The sequence below is a fragment of the Lonchura striata genome, chromosome 4A (assembly GCF_050655825.1).
Source record: "Lonchura striata isolate lonStrDom1 chromosome 4A, ASM5065582v1, whole genome shotgun sequence".
Lineage (NCBI taxonomy): Eukaryota > Metazoa > Chordata > Aves > Passeriformes > Estrildidae > Lonchura > Lonchura striata.
The window spans coordinates 15739324-15758762 of record NC_140742.1 but is presented as its reverse complement, the minus strand read 5'-3'; the positions used below and the strand labels follow the sequence as shown (position 1 = coordinate 15758762).

General features: G+C 53.0%; 2 protein-coding genes across 7 annotated transcripts; one reads left to right on the top strand and one right to left on the bottom strand.

Annotated features, from left to right (window-relative positions):
• Nucleotides 1-853: 853 nt before the first annotated feature.
• On the bottom strand, nt 854-16389 carry VAMP7 (vesicle associated membrane protein 7). 6 transcript variants are annotated; one of them, XM_085570822.1, is made up of 8 exons: nt 16280-16389; nt 11116-11274; nt 8874-8931; nt 8226-8363; nt 5347-5437; nt 5000-5067; nt 3430-3522; nt 854-2580 (listed from the first exon to the last, which is right to left on the bottom strand). In XM_085570822.1, the coding sequence occupies exons 1-8, from the start codon at nt 16372-16374 to the stop codon at nt 2512-2514; spliced, it is 771 nt and encodes a 256-aa protein (XP_085426948.1). In that variant the 5' UTR covers nt 16375-16389; the 3' UTR covers nt 854-2511. The 6 variants fall into 6 exon arrangements, with proteins under 6 accessions (XP_085426948.1, XP_085426949.1, XP_077642704.1 ...); XM_085570823.1 differs by having other exon boundaries at nt 11116-11271; XM_077786578.2 differs by having other exon boundaries at nt 16196-16309.
• LOC110477965 (DNA-directed RNA polymerases I and III subunit RPAC2) lies at nt 16349-19307 on the top strand. The gene is made up of 5 exons (XM_021544233.4): nt 16349-16402; nt 16999-17096; nt 18055-18131; nt 18447-18529; nt 19125-19307. The coding sequence occupies exons 1-5, from the start codon at nt 16373-16375 to the stop codon at nt 19170-19172; spliced, it is 336 nt and encodes a 111-aa protein (XP_021399908.2). The 5' UTR covers nt 16349-16372; the 3' UTR covers nt 19173-19307.
• The last annotated feature ends 132 nt before the right edge of the window (nt 19308-19439 follow it).

Here is a 19439-nt window from a genome sequence, read left to right as displayed (position 1 = left end):
CCCACCCTGATAAAGCTCCACGAGGTCCCAGCACTGCCCTGTTGAGGCTCTCCCCTCATCCAGAACATTCTTTTCTGAGACCTCTCCCTGCTGGCACAGCTGGACCCTGCTCACATTGATCTTCCCAGGGCACAGAAAGGTAAAAGAGTAGCAACGTGTCTGATTTCTCTATTACTGGAGAGCTCTGTTGCCTTTCCTGTGCCCCATATCCCAAAGGGGATTTTCCAGGCACTACCTTCCTCCACCCACCTGAGTCAAGAGCTGCTGCTCTTCCATGGACATGCAATAGCAGGTTGAAGAACAGAAACTTCTGAAAATGTCAGATATTAACTAGCTGAAGGCTACATCCTCAGGCAGGTGGGATTGTTTCCACGTTTTCCAGCCTAGCTGGCTGTGGAGATGCAGCTAGATACAGTTCCAGGCTGAACAGAGCAGCAGGAAGGTGCTGAGGTTGGATTTTGCTGGGATTCCCAGGTGTTTCCAGTACAAACCTGATGCTGACAGGCACTTGGGAGAGGCTGTCCCACTTCAGCAGGGAACAGAGCACAGCTCTGACAGAACCATCACACTCAGAGCAGTTAATTTAATTTTAACCTTTTGTTTTTCTGAGCTGTTCTCACACCAAGTGATCTCACTTCAGTTCCCAGTATTCTCTATCATCCATGTCCTGGCTGATACCATTAAAATGCAGTTTTGCCTCAAACTGAGATAACAATCAACAACTTCCAACAATTTCTGCAAGTCCAAGAGGAAATCCAACTCCCTCATCCCGAAGCATGAGCCTGCTTCCAAAACCTCCCCCTGCATCAGCATGGAGCATTCCCAAGGTAGGTGTTCCACAGAACTATGGAACTCTCTGTACAGGAATTTTATTGAAATCAAGGTAATGGTTTTTTACACTAATGCCTCAGTGCATCCTTGAGAAGGAAAGGAAGGGTTTTCTTTAAAAATTGTTTGTACATATGACAAGAAATCATCCAAATGAACATTGTAACAGCACGATCCCTAAAACATGCACAGCTGGACCTGGGGCTGCAGGGAGTGGGCTCCAACTTTACATTCAGAACAGAAGGAGAAGCAGTTGCCAGTGGCCACTGGCACTTTGTGGATATCAAGATCCAATCACCCTTGGTGAAATTTCAGCCTAGCAGAAGACACATCCAAAGGAGCTACTGTTCATGGGAGACTGTGACTCTTTACCTGGCCCTGCTGGGAAGCTCCATGGTCAGTGCCACAAGGGACGGAGCAGCAGAGCCACCTCCCCACCCTGCCAGTGTCACCAGGACCTCGGGACACCAACTTCGTGCTCCAGCTCAGACACCAAAAGAAGCCTCCCCTTCCATCCCTCGACTTCCCTGGGCCAAAAGCAGATTCCTTCCCCCCTGAAGTGCGTTTCCATTTTTTCTGTGGCAAAGGAGCCCCCTCAGCTCCAGGACAGAAGTGCCCCCAGCCCTTTCCCAGGCCCCAGCAACTCCAGCTCCTCAGCCAGGCCTGGCTTGGGATGGAGATGTGCAGCTGGCACAGAAACAGCACCCCTGAGCCTGCATTTGGTTACCAGCCTTAGGTTTGGTTTGAAATCCTCCCAGAGGAGAACGTTCATCCTCTGGCAGAGCCTTTCTCTCTCAGACCTTGGAGAAAGTCACCAGCCACCAACTCCACCCCTTCTCTGTCCTCCAGTTTCAGTGCATACCTTCCAGGAGAAGCACAAGCAGCAGCTCCCTGATACCTCAGCAAACCAGATTGGCCCCAAATTCACCGTAGCCAGTGCCAGAATTTTACTCATTGCAGTCCACCCTCCAAAGAAGAGCAGGAGAAATCATCTGTGAGGAAGGAGATCCTGAACCGTGTGCAACCAGCCCTGTTGCTGTGTCCATTCAGCCACCAGCCCAGGGGGAGATGAGGAAGAAGTGAGGATGAAGAGGCAGCCATTGCACACGCTGAGGTGACCCCACACCCTCCTCCTGCCTGCAGGATCACTGCAGGAACAGGGAGATGTCCCCAGCAGCAGCACCTCCACCTGTGAGTACACAAAGCCCAGACCCCATTTGTTCCTACCAGGGTGACACCGTGACCTCCCTATGGTGCAGCACAGGGAGCCACCAGATGTGGCCAGATGTGCAGGAGAGGCTCTGTGGGACCCCAAACCCACCTGTCCCTGTTAGTTTGGCTCCTCTGTGGGACAGCTCCATCCCAGGTGGGAGAGCTGCAGTCACTCCTGTCCCCACCCAGAGGAAGCCACACGGACACGGGGCCAGCATGCACAGAACTTTCTGCAGGGGTGGCATTGGGACAGCAAAAGGAACACAAAAATCCTTTCAAGTAATTAACCCAGCCCGCTCTTGAGGTCACAGCTGTGGGAGCAGCGACCAGCTGGGTCTGTCTGGGTGATAAGGCAAAAAGTCTGAAGTCCTGGAGGGATTGGGAGGTGGAAGGTGGCAGTGGTGACAGGTGGGAGTCACTCTGGAGGTTCCTTCTTCACACTCTGCCTCATCTCCTGGTGAGCAGCTCCAGTTACTTCTGCACACAGTGGGGCCAGGCCAGCCCGCCACATATGACCGACAGGATGATGTACAGGATCACCTGGGGGGGGAATTAGGGATTCCCAGCAGTTACTGACTGCCACAGCACAGACCTGGAAACCCCAGATGGTCAAAGCCTTGAAGAACATGTCTAACACCCTGCTGTCCCTCCATACCCCTGCAGCTGAGAAGTGTCCCCATGGAGGTGACAAAGTGCTTCCCACCCTGACCCTGCAGTTGCTCCATCCACAGTCCTCACAGCTGGAGAGGAACCGTCACACCAAAAAAAGCCACTTCAGAGTCACAAAACGAGATCCCACCAGGACTGAGAACTCAAAAGTCATCCCAGCCCAAGCAAGACACCTCAGCTGCTCCTGGGGCAAGCAGGGGCAGCTCCTGGCCATGGTGCTCCCATCTCCTCTCAGAGGGTGACAAAGGTTGAAGACCTCCATGATCATCAAATCCAACCTTTGATCAAATCTCCCTGTGTCTCTTAAACCATCACACAACATGCCACATCCACTCATTTTCTGAACACCTCCATGGTGACCCCAGCACTGCCCTGGGCTTCATCTCTCTCAGGGAAGGAATTTTTCCTAATATCCAACCTGAATCCCCCCAATGCAACCTGACCCCATCTCCCCACTTGCTTGGGAGAAGAGGCCAATTCCCACCCCATCACAACCTCCTTCCAGGTAGTCGTAGAGCCAGAAGGTCCCTCCAAGCCTCCTCTTCTCCAGGCTGAGCCCCCCCAGCCACTCCCTGCAGTAATGATTGCCCAGGCCCTTCACCCTCTCCCCACACAAGCCCCTCAGGCAGAGCTGGGCACACAGAGATCCCAGGACAGTGACAGGGGTTTGGAGTTTCCAGGGGTTCAGCCTGGCACAGCAGCTCCAGGCTCCACACTCACAATGGACACGATGATGATGACGATGGTGAGCTTGAGGTTCTTCATACACATGGCTCGGGCAAGGTTCCTGCTGGTGGTTTTGAAAGTGACTGACTGCAAAAGAAAACAAGGGAAATCCCAGGATGGATTGGGCTGGAAGAGACCTAAAACTCATTCAGTGCCACCCCCTGCCATGGAAGGGACACCTTCCACAATCTCAGGCTGCTCCAAGCCCCAGTGTCCAGCCTGGCTTGGACTCTGCCAGGGATCCAGGGGCAGCCACAGCTGCTCTGGGTAACCTGTTATGGAAAGCTTGTGGTTGTCCTATCCCAAGTGTCCCTGCAATTCCACGCATCCAAAATAGGGTTTGGACACCAAATGACCCCAAACCACCCCCCCCCCCCACGGCTAGGTCAGTGCAGCCATTCCCACACAGCTCAGGCAGGATGCACCTGCCCCTGGAAGCAGCCATTCCAGCAGCTCATTCCACTGGGCAGTGCCAGCTTTTCCTACCAACCACCCTCCATGAGGCTGCAGCAGGCAGGAGCCACAGCCCTGGGAGCTACAGTTCTGCGTGGGGCCCATTCCCAAGGTGGGGAACACCAGCCCTGGGTCTCCAGGGATGCCTCCTCCTGGGCTGTGGGACATTCCCACTGAAGGATGTTCCATCCCTTCAGCTCCCTGTGCTTTCCCAAAGCCCACACTCCACGGGACAGGTTCTCCACGAGCTCAGGCCAGCTGCTGAAGGAATTCCAGTTCCTTTATCTAAAGCTTTACCTGAGCTTTCAGCCCTGCTACCACCTGAGGACAGGGGAAGGTCTGAACACCTGGGAGCTCCAGGACTGTTCCCTGCTGGATAAACTCCAGGCATCTCTGCTGCTCTCCAAAGCAGGAGGGCTTTGGGACAGCTCAGGGACGTTTGGATCCCACACGGGAGCTCCTGGCACTCTCCCAGCCTGAGGACTGGATGCCACAGGAGCTGGGCACCAAGCCAGGATGCTGCAGAGGAGGATGCTGAGCCAGGGCCAGGGATTCCCAAAGGAAAGACAGAAAGCTTCCAGAGTGCACAGCACTTTGCTAGATAACTGTGCTTTATAATTACATTAATTTGGGACTTTTTTTAGTCTTCATTTCCTCAGAAATGTTCCAAGAAGCTCTGGAGTCTTTAAAGATTATTTAGATGCAACAACTCAGCTTTTTTAATTTTAAATCAGCTACACTTTCTCTGCTAGTATCAGAACAACTCCACACATGCACATTTTCCAGTTTATTTGCATCCAGCTGCCTTCAGCCCAGGCTTCCAGGGAAATGTAAATGGTGATTTTATGTCTCCTATCACTGCAGATAATGAGAGGGTTTTCCCCACCTTGGGCACAAGGGATGAGGACAGGGATGTGTCACCCTTGGCTGGCTGTGGCACAGGGAGCAGAGGGAAGCTGGATCTTTCCCAAACTGAAAAGCAGCTGGGAAACAGCTTGGAAGGTGAAGGATTCCCTGCAGGTCTCGATTCCTCTGTGTGATTTAAGAGTCTCCAGGTGCTGTCCCCACCTCCCTGCTCCCTGGTGCAGTAACACAACTTCCCCAGACTCACCGAATCCACGAGATTCTCTGTTTTATCAATCAGCAGCTCCAGTTTCTCTCCTCTTTGTGCCACAAGGTCTGGAGAAAAGAGACAAAAAAATCCAGCTCTGAAGGTGAAACCCCAGGGCAAAAAACTGCTCCCAACACCCAAGCCCAAGCCAGGAGCTCCTGGCTGTAGCTTCTACCCTCCCTGGGATAACCAGGACTTTAGGGAACAGCCTCACATCAAACAGGCTGCATTCTGGGACTGAATTCTGCTCAACTCCAGATCTCACCCTCTCTTTTGAATGGTCAAACTTGGCAATCCAAACCCAAAAGAAAAGCAGGTGCAGAGAGCATTTCCCAAGGAAGCAGTACCTATGTTCCGGACCATGATCCCTTTGAGTTCGTCGATCTGGGCTTGTGTCTCTGCCACCTGGTCTGGGCCCTTGCTCTCCGAGTGGTATTTCTGCAACAGACAACATGTTTTACTCTTTCAGCTAGGTCTCATGAGCTCTGAGAGGAATTTATGACACTTGAGATAGCTCTGCTGCTTGGAATGGTACAAAACTAGTAGGATGGTTTTTGAGGTTGTGTTGGAAACAGAAAAAGGTTTAATAAAAGGCAAAATAACAAAGGTCTTACAGAGAAAACTTGAGTTAGGGGTAAGAGGTTTGTGTTCTTGGTAAAACACTCTATAAAAGTGATTATTTCTTTTGTTTTCTTTTTTTTTTTTAGTGAGTTACTTAGATTGGACCTCTTGGCTTCTGTCTAATTGGGTAGCTCTAGGTCTGAGGTGAAGTCTTAAAGGTCTAATGAGGTGTCTTTTTACTAAATTGAGGAGAGACAATTTTGGGCTTTTTAAGCAAACAAAGAATAATTTGGTCACTCTGTCAACAGGGGTCACATTCCTACAAGAACAGGCAGGGAAAACAGGAGCCTCAGAAACCAGGAGTCAGGGAAAACAGGAGCCTCATGAAGCCAACAGTTTGGGAATGACGCACCAGATGGTGAAGGTGGCCACTTTGAGTGCCCTGACTGCTCTCCCCAGAGGAATGGAGGCATCCCATGTCCCAGAGCCACCCCAGAGGATGTCCCCTGTCACCTCCTGGGTACAGCTGAGCCCTCACTGACAGCTTTGCTGCTGCCAGCCCCTCTGGTGTTTATCCTGAGCACCATCCCTGTCATTCCACCCCCTCCATTCCCTTCACAAGTGACAGGGACTTCTCTCAGACTGCTTCCCCAGTTTGGGAATCCCAGGGATGCTCTGGTGACTGCACAGCTCGGCATGGGTGAGAGCAGCATGAGCCAACCCCAGATTAAAGGAGCCTGAGTGTTTGCAGGATCCAAGGCCCAGTCAGCATCAGGGAACTGAGCTCTGCTCTTTTTGCATGGACTTTACTCACTGCTCACATCACGACAGCTCTGCTCCATGATCACCCATGTAACTGCTTAAATCCTGATTTTCTTCTGGCAGGAACTCAATTTCTGCCACTGCCACTGCCACCTGGGCAGTCACAGCTCATGGTGACAGCACCAAATCCAGCAGCTCCTCCACCTTCTCCTCAGGGGGAGATTCCCAGGAGGTTTCACACTGGCCTCTGGTTTTACTGGAAGCACGGCCTCCCTCTCCAGGATTATCCGAGTGCTGCACTTGAGCTGGGGCTGGATCTCTGCCTCACACAGGAACCTCCTGGAGAACATCCCTGCTCCTGCACAGCAGGGAATGCCAGCCCCCACATCCCATGGGATCAGGGGAGGGAAGGGCTCTGTCAGCACTAACCTCCCCTCAGCTGACCCCTGGATCCCAGCAATGTGGAGAAGCTCAGGCAGCTCCTCCTGTGCTGAGGGAGATGGAAAGGCTGGGATTTTAGAGGAATATCAACCCCATGGCTCCAAAGACAGCCTGGCTTTTCTGATAAGGCAATTCCAGCTTATTCCAGCCCTGAAGAGCTTATAAAGTGATGAGTCAGCACTTCGGGTAGTTTCAGTCCCCACACACCAAAGCCTGGAGGAGAGGAAAAGCTCCCTCCTCACACACAGCAAGTTAATCCTATTCATTATACACTGGCATTGTTATTCCTTGCTCTCCCCTGCTGTGGAAGGCAAGGAGCAGCTCCTGGAATGAACTCCAGTGACTCTCCCTGCTCCAAACCACCTGCACAGCCCCAAATTCCAGTGCAAACTTCAGGCAGGAGCAGTGCGGGTGCAAATCCTTCCTCAGAGCCCTCGCCTCACCCTGAACCACCACACAACTGGTACAGCTGGAACTGCTCCACAATTCCTACACTGGGGAGAGTTTTGCTGTCCCCACAGCAAAACTCTCCCTGTGGGAACCCCAGCCTTATTCTGGGTTCCCATGTGGTGGTGAAATTCCTCCTCCAACCCGTGCTTCCAAAGAAAAGCTCTGGAGTCTCTTGCTGTTGGGTCTCAAGACGATTTATTGCTAGTTATCTAACAGATTATGTTCTCGGGCTGTTTGGTCAGCGGCCCAGGCAGGGATGCACACACTCCTGACACCCTGACTGTCTGGTGTCTTCTTCTCCCTTCCTGCCCAGGGCTGCTGCTATCTTTTATATGATATATTACGTGTTACATGTTTATAGTTTTCCCCCAATACCTACTACCTATATTACAAAGTGCTTTTCTACTCTAAACCAATCTGTGAGTGCCAACATCACCAAGAACATGGAGGTAAGGAAGAAGAAAGAGGAAGGACAGGATCAGCCTACTTTCCTCCATCTTAGAACTTCTGACCCCCATGTACAAAGTAAAAACCCCCCTGTACATGTGCTAAAACCCCCCTGTACAATACTAAAAAAATTTCCCCTCTACTTTGTAATTACTTTTACTATCCTATCTAACCCTTTGTGACTGCTTGTTCCACCTCCAAAGTTGGTAATTCATTCCATGGCTCAAACCCAAAATCACAGCTGTGTCCAGCTGCCTGCTAGGGTCTAAAATGCTTCTGACCAAGGCCTGGAACCTCTAAAAATGCCTGAGAGACATTTTGAGTTGCGACACCTCCCCTTGCAGCTGTGACACCCCCAAATCCAGCCCTTCCATGGGGTAAGCAGCAAAAGAGCCAAGCCCTCCCTGGAGAACAGCCCCAGCAGAGCTCTGAGAGCCTCCCACCCCACCGCAGGCTGGGGACAGCCCTAAAGCCACCATTCCCAGGACACCTCGTCTTTAATCTGAGGGACTCCTCAAACCCCCCAGAACCCCAGGCCAGGAGGATTTCTGGGGAGCAGCCTCACCAGCTGTGCAGCCAGCACGGAGGAGAACTCGCTGTTCATGGCGTAGGGCAGGGCGGTCTGCGCCCGCGAGCCGTACGTGGTCTGGAACCGCTTCTTGATCTCATTCAGGAACGTGAAGGCTCTGGAACGCTCAAAGTCCTGCCAGCAGAGAGCACAGAGAGTCAGGACACACAGCCTGCAGGGCTGGGGCTGCAGCTCCCAGCTCTGCCTGCCTCTGACACTGCCTGTGACACTGGCACCCCAGGGCTGGGCCACCTCCATCCTCTGAGGGGGAGGATTCCCTGCAGCGCTTCCAGAATTCAGGAGCGCCAGGCAAATTCCACCAGCAACTGGAATGGTCTCTGTACCGAGAGAGAAACTGGGCAAAGCCAAGAACTTCACCCCAAAACTCACAATCCACAGGACTGGAAGGTCCCTCCCGTGGCAGGGTTGGAATGGGATGATTTTGATGGTCACTCTGGACCCAAAGCATCCCACAACTCCAGTTTGAGCTCCAGGCTGAGTTCAAAGCTGTAACTGAGGTGACAGCAGCTCCAGTGGGAGAAAAGGCACCTCAGAGCAGCCCTTACTAAAAACTGCCATATGGAAACCAAAATCCCCCAATTTCCCAGGGCCTGCCCAGGCTGTAGCTGTGTTCCCAGTACTCACATCATCTGTGATGCACAGGTAAATGATCCTGTCCTGGCAGATGTAATGGAACAGGTAACTGCAGGGAATGGAAAGGAACAAACAAAATGTCACTGGAAGCTGACGCATTTCCAGAATTTTGTTTTCCAGAAGCCACTGCTGCCTGTGGAGCCTTTGGGGGCTGGCAAGAGAATATTCCAGCTATTCTACGGAGCTGGCACAGATAAACAGGTCCAAGGTAAATGTCCAGGGAAGTGAGGATAAACTCTCTGCCCTGAAGGTCTGTTCCCATTAAAAAGTTAAAAAATCTTTGCACATCCACAACTCTCCAGGAAGGAGTGAGGTGAAACTTGTCTGGTATCATCCTGCAGATTCCTCAGAGAGGACAAGAAGGATCCCAACAGCAGAGAGAGAGAATCCCAAGAACTCCTGATGCCAGAGGGCTGCTTTTCCTTGGAGATTCATACAGAAGACACAGAAGTTCTTATTAAAAACAAAAAGGACTCATTAAATGAATGTAAGGAGTTCAAAGTTCCTCAAGTTTTTCCTGTTTCAGAACAGGATGAACTATTCTGGACAGAACCCAGGGAGTTTTTTAGCCTATAGGCTGGGAGGCAGAGGATCCCTGGGAGGCTCCAGACAGGAGGAACAACTCCAAGTGCTCACTGAGCTTCACAGCTCCCACATTCTGCCCAGTTACCTCCAAAAATGCACCACAGCACTCCTGAAACTCAACTTTTCACTTGGTTGAACAGCACTCAAGGCAAATTTATTTCCTTTCACTTCAAGGAATAACTTAAAATATTAAAATTTATCCTTAAAATTCCAGCAGGAGAGAAGAGCTGCAGCATCCAGGGTGTGTCAGCCTCCAGAGAGGCACTGCCTCCAAGACATCTCCCACAGGGACTGGCTGTGCTCCTGAGCATGTGGGAAGCCCAGCTCAGTTCTGTATCCTCAGAACAGCTCTGATACAACACCTTGGGCACCGAGAGGATCCAGCTATGCTGCCAATTCCTAAAAAAGCTGAAATGGGCCCCAACGCCTCAAAAATCTGGTTTCTCCACAGTTGTTTTAGTTTATTCCCATTGACTCAGCCACTTCCACATGCAGGCAGTCACAGGTGATGAAGCACCATTATTCCCTGTCCTACCAACACTGACCAAGGGTTCAGAGAGCTGGGAAAGTCCTGGGAGAAACTTCTCTGTCCTGCAGATTTGGGGCAGCTCAGAATGACCCCATGTGATCTGTGAGCACAGCTTGTCTCAAAGCCCCCAGGAAGGGTGACATTTCACCTAAAGCCACCTTCAAACCTCAGAAAATCCAGGGGAAGTTTCCAGAAGCCAAAGATTCCACAGCAGGGCACCCCCCAGCTCACTTTGCAATTGTATAAAAATGGAAAAGTTGATTTTGTATCAACTGCCTTGTGCTGCTGCTGGAGCTGAACTCAAATCCTGGTTGTGCTGCAAAGTTCTGGGGGTCAGAAGTAGCTACTGAGCTGGTGGCATGTTCCATCAAATGGAAATTTGGACAGGAGAAAACTGCAGAATCACAGAAACACCCCCAAACACACCCCACCCAGTTTCTCCCTGTCCTCATGAATCCCCACAAGTCCCCCAGTGTGGGAGTCCAAGGCTTCCCTCTGGCTGCTCTGGCAGGTCTGGGACCCTGGCAGGGCTCAGGAACCCCCCTGGACAGAGCCCCCAGAGACACTGGCTGTGATCTCTGGCCATGGAAAAGAGTTTCCAATCTTACAGGATCAATTACCAGCTCTGAGTGTTTGATATAAGTAATAATTAAGTGTGGCACAGGTGCAAAAGTAAAATTTTAGGATTCTAGATGAGGGGTCCAAAGGGGACAAGATGTTGGAAATTGGGTGTGCCTTGTCCTTTTTCTCCTCCTTCATGCCCTCCATGTTTCACTGTGGTGTTGGCATTTTTCTGTTGGTTCAGGCTGGGGACACACTGTCCAACGTAGGTGACAGATATTGGCACGTTCTTGTAAATCCAGCCCAGGGAGTTTCTGGTATTTAATGTTTGTAACATCCCACTGAGGGCAGAGCCCCACACGCTGCCCTGCAGGACAGAGCTGGGCAGGGCAGCAGAACATGTTAGAGATAAACAGAATAAACAACCTGGAAACCAGCACAGACCAATTATGGCTTCTGCTTTGGCAGCGGGGCTGACAGACAGAGACTTTCTACAATCTCAGAAACATCAATACCACAGATTCCAACACCCCAGAGCCAAGGGGAGGGGTTACTCACTTGCCATGGGAATAGGTCAGTTTGTTGTTCTCGGATGGGATTTTGGCCAGGATCTGCTCGGTCACCTCCAGGAAGTTGCCTCCACACCAGGCATGCTTGGCCAGGATGGTGGTGCCCCTCGCCACGACTGCAAACAGGATGGCCATGGCTGCTCTCCTGCTTGGGACACAAAAGGGTGACATCAGGACTGGGGGCACCTGCAGGGTGGCACAAGGACCAGCACAGTGTCCCGTGGCCAGGACTCAGCCAGGACACCACAACCACAAAGTTCTCTCATTTCCCCTTTTAGGCTCTGCTCACGATGACACAAAACCCTCTAGAAAAAGGGGTTTTACCAGCTCTGTGCCCTGTGAGGGTGGCAAAGCTCAGGTTGCCCAGAGAAACTGTGGAGCCAGCATCCCTACCTGAAGAGCAACCAAGGCAGAAACCAAACCCAAGAAGTTTATGAGGATGAAAGCAAGCTAAGTCTTGGATAAGTCACATTAAATGCTGCTCACAGCAGAGGGAAGAGCAACCCCAACAGCCAGAGCAGCTGTGGCTGCCCCTGGCAGTGCCCAAGGACAGGCTGGATGGGGCTTGGAGCAGCCTGGGGTAGCAGAAGGTGCTGGGAGTTGGAACTGGATGAGCTTCAAGCTTCTTTCTAACCCTAAGCCATCGTGGGATTCCCTAAGTCTCCAGAGCTGGAAAAACATCCCTGCTGCCACAGAAAGGGACACTCTTAATCAGCTCAAGTATCAGCAAGTTAATCTACAGCCAGAGCCAGATCTAACACATGGAGCACATGTCAGGGCCCAGCTGGGACTGCTGCCCTGCTCATCCTGCACATCCATAAGCCTCTTTTCTGCTCAGGAAGGACTTAGGACGACTTTGGACCCCGCAAAACCCAAAAATCTCATTTTTCACTTTGCACTTAGATCCTACTTATTACCTGCTCTGTTCTGTGCCTCAACAGATCTGGCACGATCACAGACCTCCCCTGAACCCCCCAGGAGACCTCTCTGGGAGCAGCCACAGAGCAGGAGTGCTGGCTGAGTTTCTGGATCCACATTTTCCATCTCCCTGGCACTGCCTGGTGAGAATCAGGGATCTCTTCTGGATTAACAGGGCCGTGAAGGGAGATCCAACCACCACCCCAGCAGGGCTCACCTGGGCAGGCTGAGCCCTACAGATCCAGGTTTGGCCAGCACTGACCAGAGCATCTCCAAACCTCCCACAGGTCTGAGCCCAGCATTGGAGGGGAAAAGGATGAAGGCATGGATTTACTCACAGGACAGACTCCACACAACCACCTGGGAGCACTGCCAAGGGGAACAGAACCATGGAATGGGTGGGGCTGGAAGGGACCTCAAGACCATCCCCATGGCAGGGGTACCTTCCACTGTCCCAGGTGGCTCCAAGCCCATCCAGCCTACCCTTGGCCACTTCCAGAGATCCAGGGGCAGCCACAGCTGCTCTGGCTGTTGGGGTTGCCCTTCCCTCTGCTGTGAGCAGCATTTAATTTGACTTATCCAAGGCTTAGCTTGCTTTCATGCTCATGAAAAATTTGTTGGGTCTGGTTTCTGCCTTGGTTGACCTTCAGGTAGAGATGCTGGCTCCTGCAGGAAGCTTCCAAGGAATTGCTTATTCCTTTATGCTTCAGCTCTGAGTAAGCTCCACTTTGGCTCATTTTCAGGTTGAAATGCTCCTGTCTGAAATAAGACTGTGAGCTAACTCAGCCCAGGGAATTCACTGCACCCTCCTGCCCCTGCAGAGCCACTGGACACAGAGGCTATGGCCAGCCCAGGGCTGTCCCAGGCCATGGAGCAGCACCAGGGCACAGCCTGGAATCACAAACACCTCTTGAGCAACCAGCTGAGTGTCCAGCACCAGGAAACCACTGCCTGCTCCTGCAGCCACCCAGGAGCCACAGAAAGGAGCAGAAAACACATTCCCAAAGCCTGCCCCTGCCCTGCAAGGACCAGCTGAAGCTCAGGGTACAGAGCCCACACACACAGACACCTCAGTGCCCTGAGCAGAACAAGGGCAGCCCCAGCTGAGGAATGTGGTTTAGACAATTCCTACAAATCTCTGCTCTTTTAATATTGGATATTAATGGAACCCAAGGTGACACTTCAGCAGCAGAGTGAGGTGGCACTCGCTGGCACTGCAGGATCCCCCAGCCCTCAATTCCCTGAGTTCCTGGCTCTCACTTCCCCGGATTCACAGGCCTCATCTCCCAAGTTCACAGTCCTGACTCCCCAAATTCCTGGCCCTTGCTGTGCTCAGGACACAGGAGTTCTGTGCCTGGCAGCAACACCAGCTGCAGCAACAGATTAACCAGGAATATTTTTTGTACCAGCCTGTGTTACTCCTGTTAGTATCACAAATCTGCTAAACTGCCACAGAACGTCCTTCCTCAGCAGTTACAGGAGAATGAAATCCCTGTGAATCAACCCCTCTGCAGAGCATTTTTCTATCTAAACTTACAATGTTACACAGCTGGAAGCAGCCAAGACCAAACCTTCCAAAAAGACAATGCAAGATGCATGAGCTGCTGTCTGAGGTCCCTCTGGGGACTGAACTGAAGGATCCCAGAAACACAGAAGGGTTTGGGTAAGAGAGACCTCAGAGCCCACCCAGTGCCACCCTTGCCATGGCAGGGACACCTCCCACTGTCCCAGGCTGCTCCAGCCCCAGTGTCCAACCTGTCCTGAGACACTGCCAGGGATCCAGGGGCAGCCACAGCTGCTCTGGGCACCTGTGCCAAGGCCTGCCCACCCTCCCAGGGAACAATTCCCATTTCCCAATACATAGGCATGGAAAAAAGGCACCAAAAAACCTCTTAAGGAACATCAGAAACACAGGCTCAGTCTCAGCATGATGTTTAAAACTCCTGTAGGGGTGATTTACCGTTTTCCAGCAACTCTTCTGGCCCAAAAGATTCCCAGCTCAGTGCCAGTGAGCAGTGGAAAGTCCCTGCCTGCACTTCCAGAAATCCTCCTAACAGAAAGCAAAGGGCACCGCGGAACAAGGGGAGGTGTTGCAACTCAGTGAGTTGCAAACTGCTGCAATAAAGAGATCGTTTGAGCAGGGTGAGCTCAGCAGAAAGCAGCCCAGGCTTCCCTTTAACCTCTGCTGGGCAGTTGGAAAAATCATTATTTCATTACAGAACATTCCACCATGAAGTCCTGGGGCTCTCCTGTTCATTTTGAACCTGAGATTTGTGCCATTTGTGCTTCAACTTATCCCAATTTCAGCCTCCCTTTTGCACACAGTTTAATTCAGGTTCCCCCACTGCATCCCTACGGATGCCAAATCACCAAGGAAATGAATCCACGTGGTCTTCCAGCCCCATCACGTTTCCTGGAAGCAGCATTGCAGGGTTGGAGGAGGGTAAGGACCCACAACACAACGGTGATTGAGTAAGCAGCTCTCTAACAAGGGAACACATGCAGCCCAAAGCATGGAATCAGGGAATTGCTGAGGTTGGAAAATCCCTCCAAGAGCATCGAGCACAACCATTTCCCAGCAATGCCAAAGCCACACTATGTCCCCAAGTGCCACCTCCAGCCGGCTTCAAATCCCTGCAGGGACAGGCACTCCACCCCTGCCCTGGGCCCGGGCTGGACAGCCCTGTCCAGGCCAGAATGTTCCCAATATCCCACCTAAACCTCCATGGCACATCCTGCCATCCTGTCACTGTTCCCTGGGAGCAGAGCCCAACTCCCTCCAGCCTCCCTGCACCCCCTGCCAGCACACCTGTGCTTAATTAATTAACTAATTAAGCCATGCAGTGCTACATCCGCAACACCGTCCACTCCCAGACACACCAGTAACACACTAGTAACACCTCAATAATAGGTAATACATGGGTAACACCCGAGTAACAAGCCAGTAACACACTAAGCAACACCCCACTAACACACTAAAAACATCCCAACAACATACTGGTAACAGCCCTGATAACAGGCCAGTAACATGGTAATAACAACCCAGTAACACAGTGATACAACCCCAGTAATACCGTGGTGATATCCCAGTAACATCCCCGGTAACAGGCCAGTAACACAGTGCTATAACCCCAGTAATACTGCGGTAATATCCCAGTAACATCCCTGGTAACAGGCCACTAGTACACTAATAACACACCAGTAACACAGCGATAACATCCCAGTAACACGGCAATAACCCACCAGTAACATCCCAGTAATACAGAAAATAACACATCAATAGCATCTCGGTAACACAGCGATAACCCACCAGCAACACCCCACTAACACAGCAAGAACACACTAATAACACCCCAGTAATATAGCAAATAACACACCAATAACATCCCAGTAATACAGAAAATAACACACCAATAACATCTCAGTAACACGGCAATAACCCACCAGCAACACCCCAGTAATATGCCAAATAACACACCAATAACATCCCAGTAACACGGCAATAACCCACCAGTAACACCCCAATAACACACCAATAACATCCCAGTAATACAGCAATTAACACACTAATAACATCCCAGTAACACGGCAGTAACCCACCAATAACATCCCAGTAACACGGCAATAACCCACCAATAACATCCCAGTAACATGGCAATAACCCACCAGTAACACCCCAATAACACACCAATAACATCCCAGTAATACAGCAATTAACACACTAATAACATCCCAGTAACACGGCAATAACCCACCAATAACATCCCGGTAATATAACAAATAACACACCAATAACATCCCAGTAATACAGCAAATCACAAACCAATAACATCCCGGTAACACGGCAATAACCCACCAGCAACGCGCAGGTAACACCCCCGGTAACAGGCCACTAACACCCTAATTACACCCCAGTACATCAGTAGCGCACCAGTACCCATCAGTAGCGCACCAGTACCCATCAGTAGCGCACCAGGCCACAGCAGCTCTCCCATCACCCGCCGATACAGCCCGATACAGCCCGGTGAGCCCCGGTAAGCGCGGCCACCCCGCCGTGCCCCCCGTGCCTGCGCCGAGCGCGGCCTCCTCCCGCCGGCCCCGCACCGACCCCCGGCCCGGCCCGGCCCGGCCCGGCGCGGCCCCGCGCTCACCGGCGCTCCCGGGCCCCGCCGGCCCCGCTCGGCCCCGCCCGGCCCCGCCCGGCCCGGCCCGGCCCGGCCCGGCCCCGCGCTCACCGGCGCTCCCGGGCCCCGCCGGCCCCGCTCGGCCCCGCCCGGCCCGGCCCGACGCGTTTCCGGCCGCGGGGCCGCCGGGAGCGCCGAGCCGCCATGGCCGGCAGCGGGCCCGCGCTGGAAACCGTGAGCGGCGGCGGGGGCGGGCTGGGGTCGCGGCCGGGAGCCGGAGCGGGGCCCCGCTCCTGAGGGAAAGCGGCCTCGCGTTGTGCCGGGGAGGGTCAGGCTGGAACTTAGCGGAAATTCCTCCACGGACAGGGCTGGCCTGCCGGGCAGGAGTGCTTTAAATCCTGCAGGGGTTTGCAGCCCTGGGGACGTGGGTTGGGCTGGCCCCGGCAGTGCTGTGCTCCGGGATCTCGGAGGGTTTTTCCAGCCTCAGCGATTCCGTGCTCCCGTGGTTCTGTCATTCCCGAGCTTGGCTTAGTTGTAGGGTGGCATTGGCATCAGGGCAGATGGTGTCAGGATGGCTCCAAGGGGCACTCTGTCATGCTGTGGTGAACAGCAGCAAGTGGAGGTCAGGACTGGTTTAAAACTAGGTGGAATTTTGGAGCTTTCCCTCCTCCCTGAAGGTGTTTTGGTCCCACAGCAGCAGCAGAGGTGGCTCAGTGAGATCTATAACCCTCCCAGCTACTCTGGGAAGCTGAGCACGGGAGCTGATCCTGTCCCTTCAGGTCCCCCACCTCAGGGAGGTCACAGCTTCTCTCCTCTCGCACTGGTGACAGATCCAGGCGGATGGGACGGACGGGAACTGCATCACGTTCGTGCTGCACGACGAGGATCACACCCTGGGCAACTCCCTGCGCTACATGGTCATGAAGAAGTGAGTGGGGCCTCTGAGGAACCTCCCTGCCCTGCTCTGGCCTTCTCCTTCCTGATCCACACCTCAGCTGTCCCTGGGATGAGGCAAACGATCCCAAATCCCCTCTGTGCTCGCCCTTCCAGCCTTTGTGTCAGACACGGAGCCCTGCTCCCACCTGCTGCTCCTCCTTTTCCTTGTGCCATGCCAGGACCCTGAGAGCACCAACAGCCCTCAAAGGGCCTGACCAGCCTCTCCTGAGCCTCCACCCACACCCTCCCCTTGCCCAGGAACCCAAGTTAAGCTCAGCCCAGGGCTTTCAGTCCCTCCTGAGCTGCTGGAGGAGTAACTGAGTCCTGGACTCCATTTGCTGTCCAGAGGGGCTGTGGATTTCCCATCCCTGGCAGTGTCCCAGGCCAGGTTGGACACTGGGGCTTGGAGCACCCTGGGATAGTGGAAGGTGTCCCTGGCCATGGCAGGACTGGGACTGGGACTGGGTGGCCTTTAAGGTCCCTCTGATAAATCACTGTGGCAACATAAAAGAAGCTGGTGGCCGAAGCTGAGGGCAAAGTTCCAGCACTCAGCTCAGGTGCAGGAGAGGCTCTGCAACATTTTGGGAACTCCTCCAGTGCCCTGGACCTATTCCACCCAGCAGAGCAGCAGCAGGTTTGGTTACAGAGAGAATTGCAAGTATCCAGGACCCCATGTTTGGATCTGCAGAGCTGGCACTGCTCTGGTTGTGGTGCCAGCACGGTGCCAGCTGTGTCTTTGCCCTGTAGAGCTCCAGCTCAGCTCAGAGAGAGATGGGTGTGAGGGAACCAGGACACACAGGGAGTTTCCCCTCAGCACATCCCTCCCCATAGTCATTCTAGAAACATCCAGAGCCCCAGCAGGCCTGGTGTGCCCTGAGCCTCTAATTCCCTGGGATTTGCTGTGGATTGGCTGGGTCTCACTGCTCCCTCTCCCCTCTGCCCTCCTGCAGCCCTAACGTGGAGTTCTGTGGCTACTGCATCACACACCCCTCGGAAAGCAAGATCAACTTCAGGATCCAGACCAGAGGTGAGGCTGGGGCTGGCCCTCTGTGCCTGGGGCCCTGTTCTCATGGAACTCCCCCTGCTCAGGCCAGCTTCCCAGGAGTCTGTGAAATAAAGGAAAGCCCTTTCTCCCTGCCCTCTGCCAGGCACAGTGCTGAGCCCCTTTGCTGAGCCTCAGAGGCTGCTCCCAGAATTCTGCTCCAGCTGCAGTTGGAAGCAGCATCCCTGGCACTGCAAGCTGTAGGGCTGGGGAGGGGGCACACCCCTGGGAAGGCAAGGACTGCCCTTGAGAAGCCACCCCCCTTGTCCCTAATCCACCTTTTCCCATCTTTTCCCGAAGGGGCCCTTCCTGCTGTGGAGCCATTCCGGAAGGGGCTGAATGACCTGATGGGTGTGTGCCAACACGTGCTCAACACCTTTGAGGTGAGACATTCCTGGAGAGCTCAGGGTCAGTTCTGTCCCTTGGGCCATTCCTGGGGAGCTCAGGGTCAGTTCTGTCCCTTGGGTCATTCCTGGGGAGCTCAGGGTCAGTTCTGTCCCTTGGGTCATTCCTGGGGAGCTCAGGGTCAGCTCTGTCCCTTGGGTCATTCCTGGGGAGCTCAGGGTCAGCTCTGTCCCTTGGGTCATTCCTGGGGAGCTCAGGGTCAGTTCTGTCCCTTGGGCCATTCCTGCAGAGCTCAGGGTCAGTTCTGTCCCTTGGGCCATTCCTGCAGAGCTCAGGGTCAGCTCTGTCCCTTGTTCCCAGAATGGGAAACTGAGGCCTGTATTGGAGACACCTTTGGCAGGAAAACCTGGGAGTTTTTTTGGCCAGGCTCTGCCTGGTCTGTGGCATGGCCTGGCTCCCTTTCCCTTGGAGTGACTGTAAAGTTCAGTCACTTCCAGAAAAACCACCTGGAGCTCTGTCAGAGCTTCCCAGCCTTTCCAGGCTCCAGCCAGAGCAGTCCCAGCACAGCAGGGTGGTGGCTCTGTGCCACCCCAGGGGCATGTTGGTGACACTTGTTCTTTGCTTTTGTTTCAGAGGAGCATGAAGGAGTTCAGGGCACAGAAGGAGGAGGAGATGCAGTAGCCTTTGGGAGTGGCATGGATGTGTAACCTTTGTGTGTTGAATTCCCTGTGTCCAAACAAGGTCGTTTTTGTTGGGTTTTTTTATGACTTTGTTGCAAATTGTATTTTCTTTAATAATAAAAAGTTTATTAATTTAGATACTGCAGAGCTCATTAAGTGTTCTGCTCAGCACAGGGATGGAAAGTTATAGAACGTGGAGACAGATTGCTCCACCGATTGGGGATATTTGGGAAAATTTCTGCACCACAGATTGGGAAAATGGGCTGGT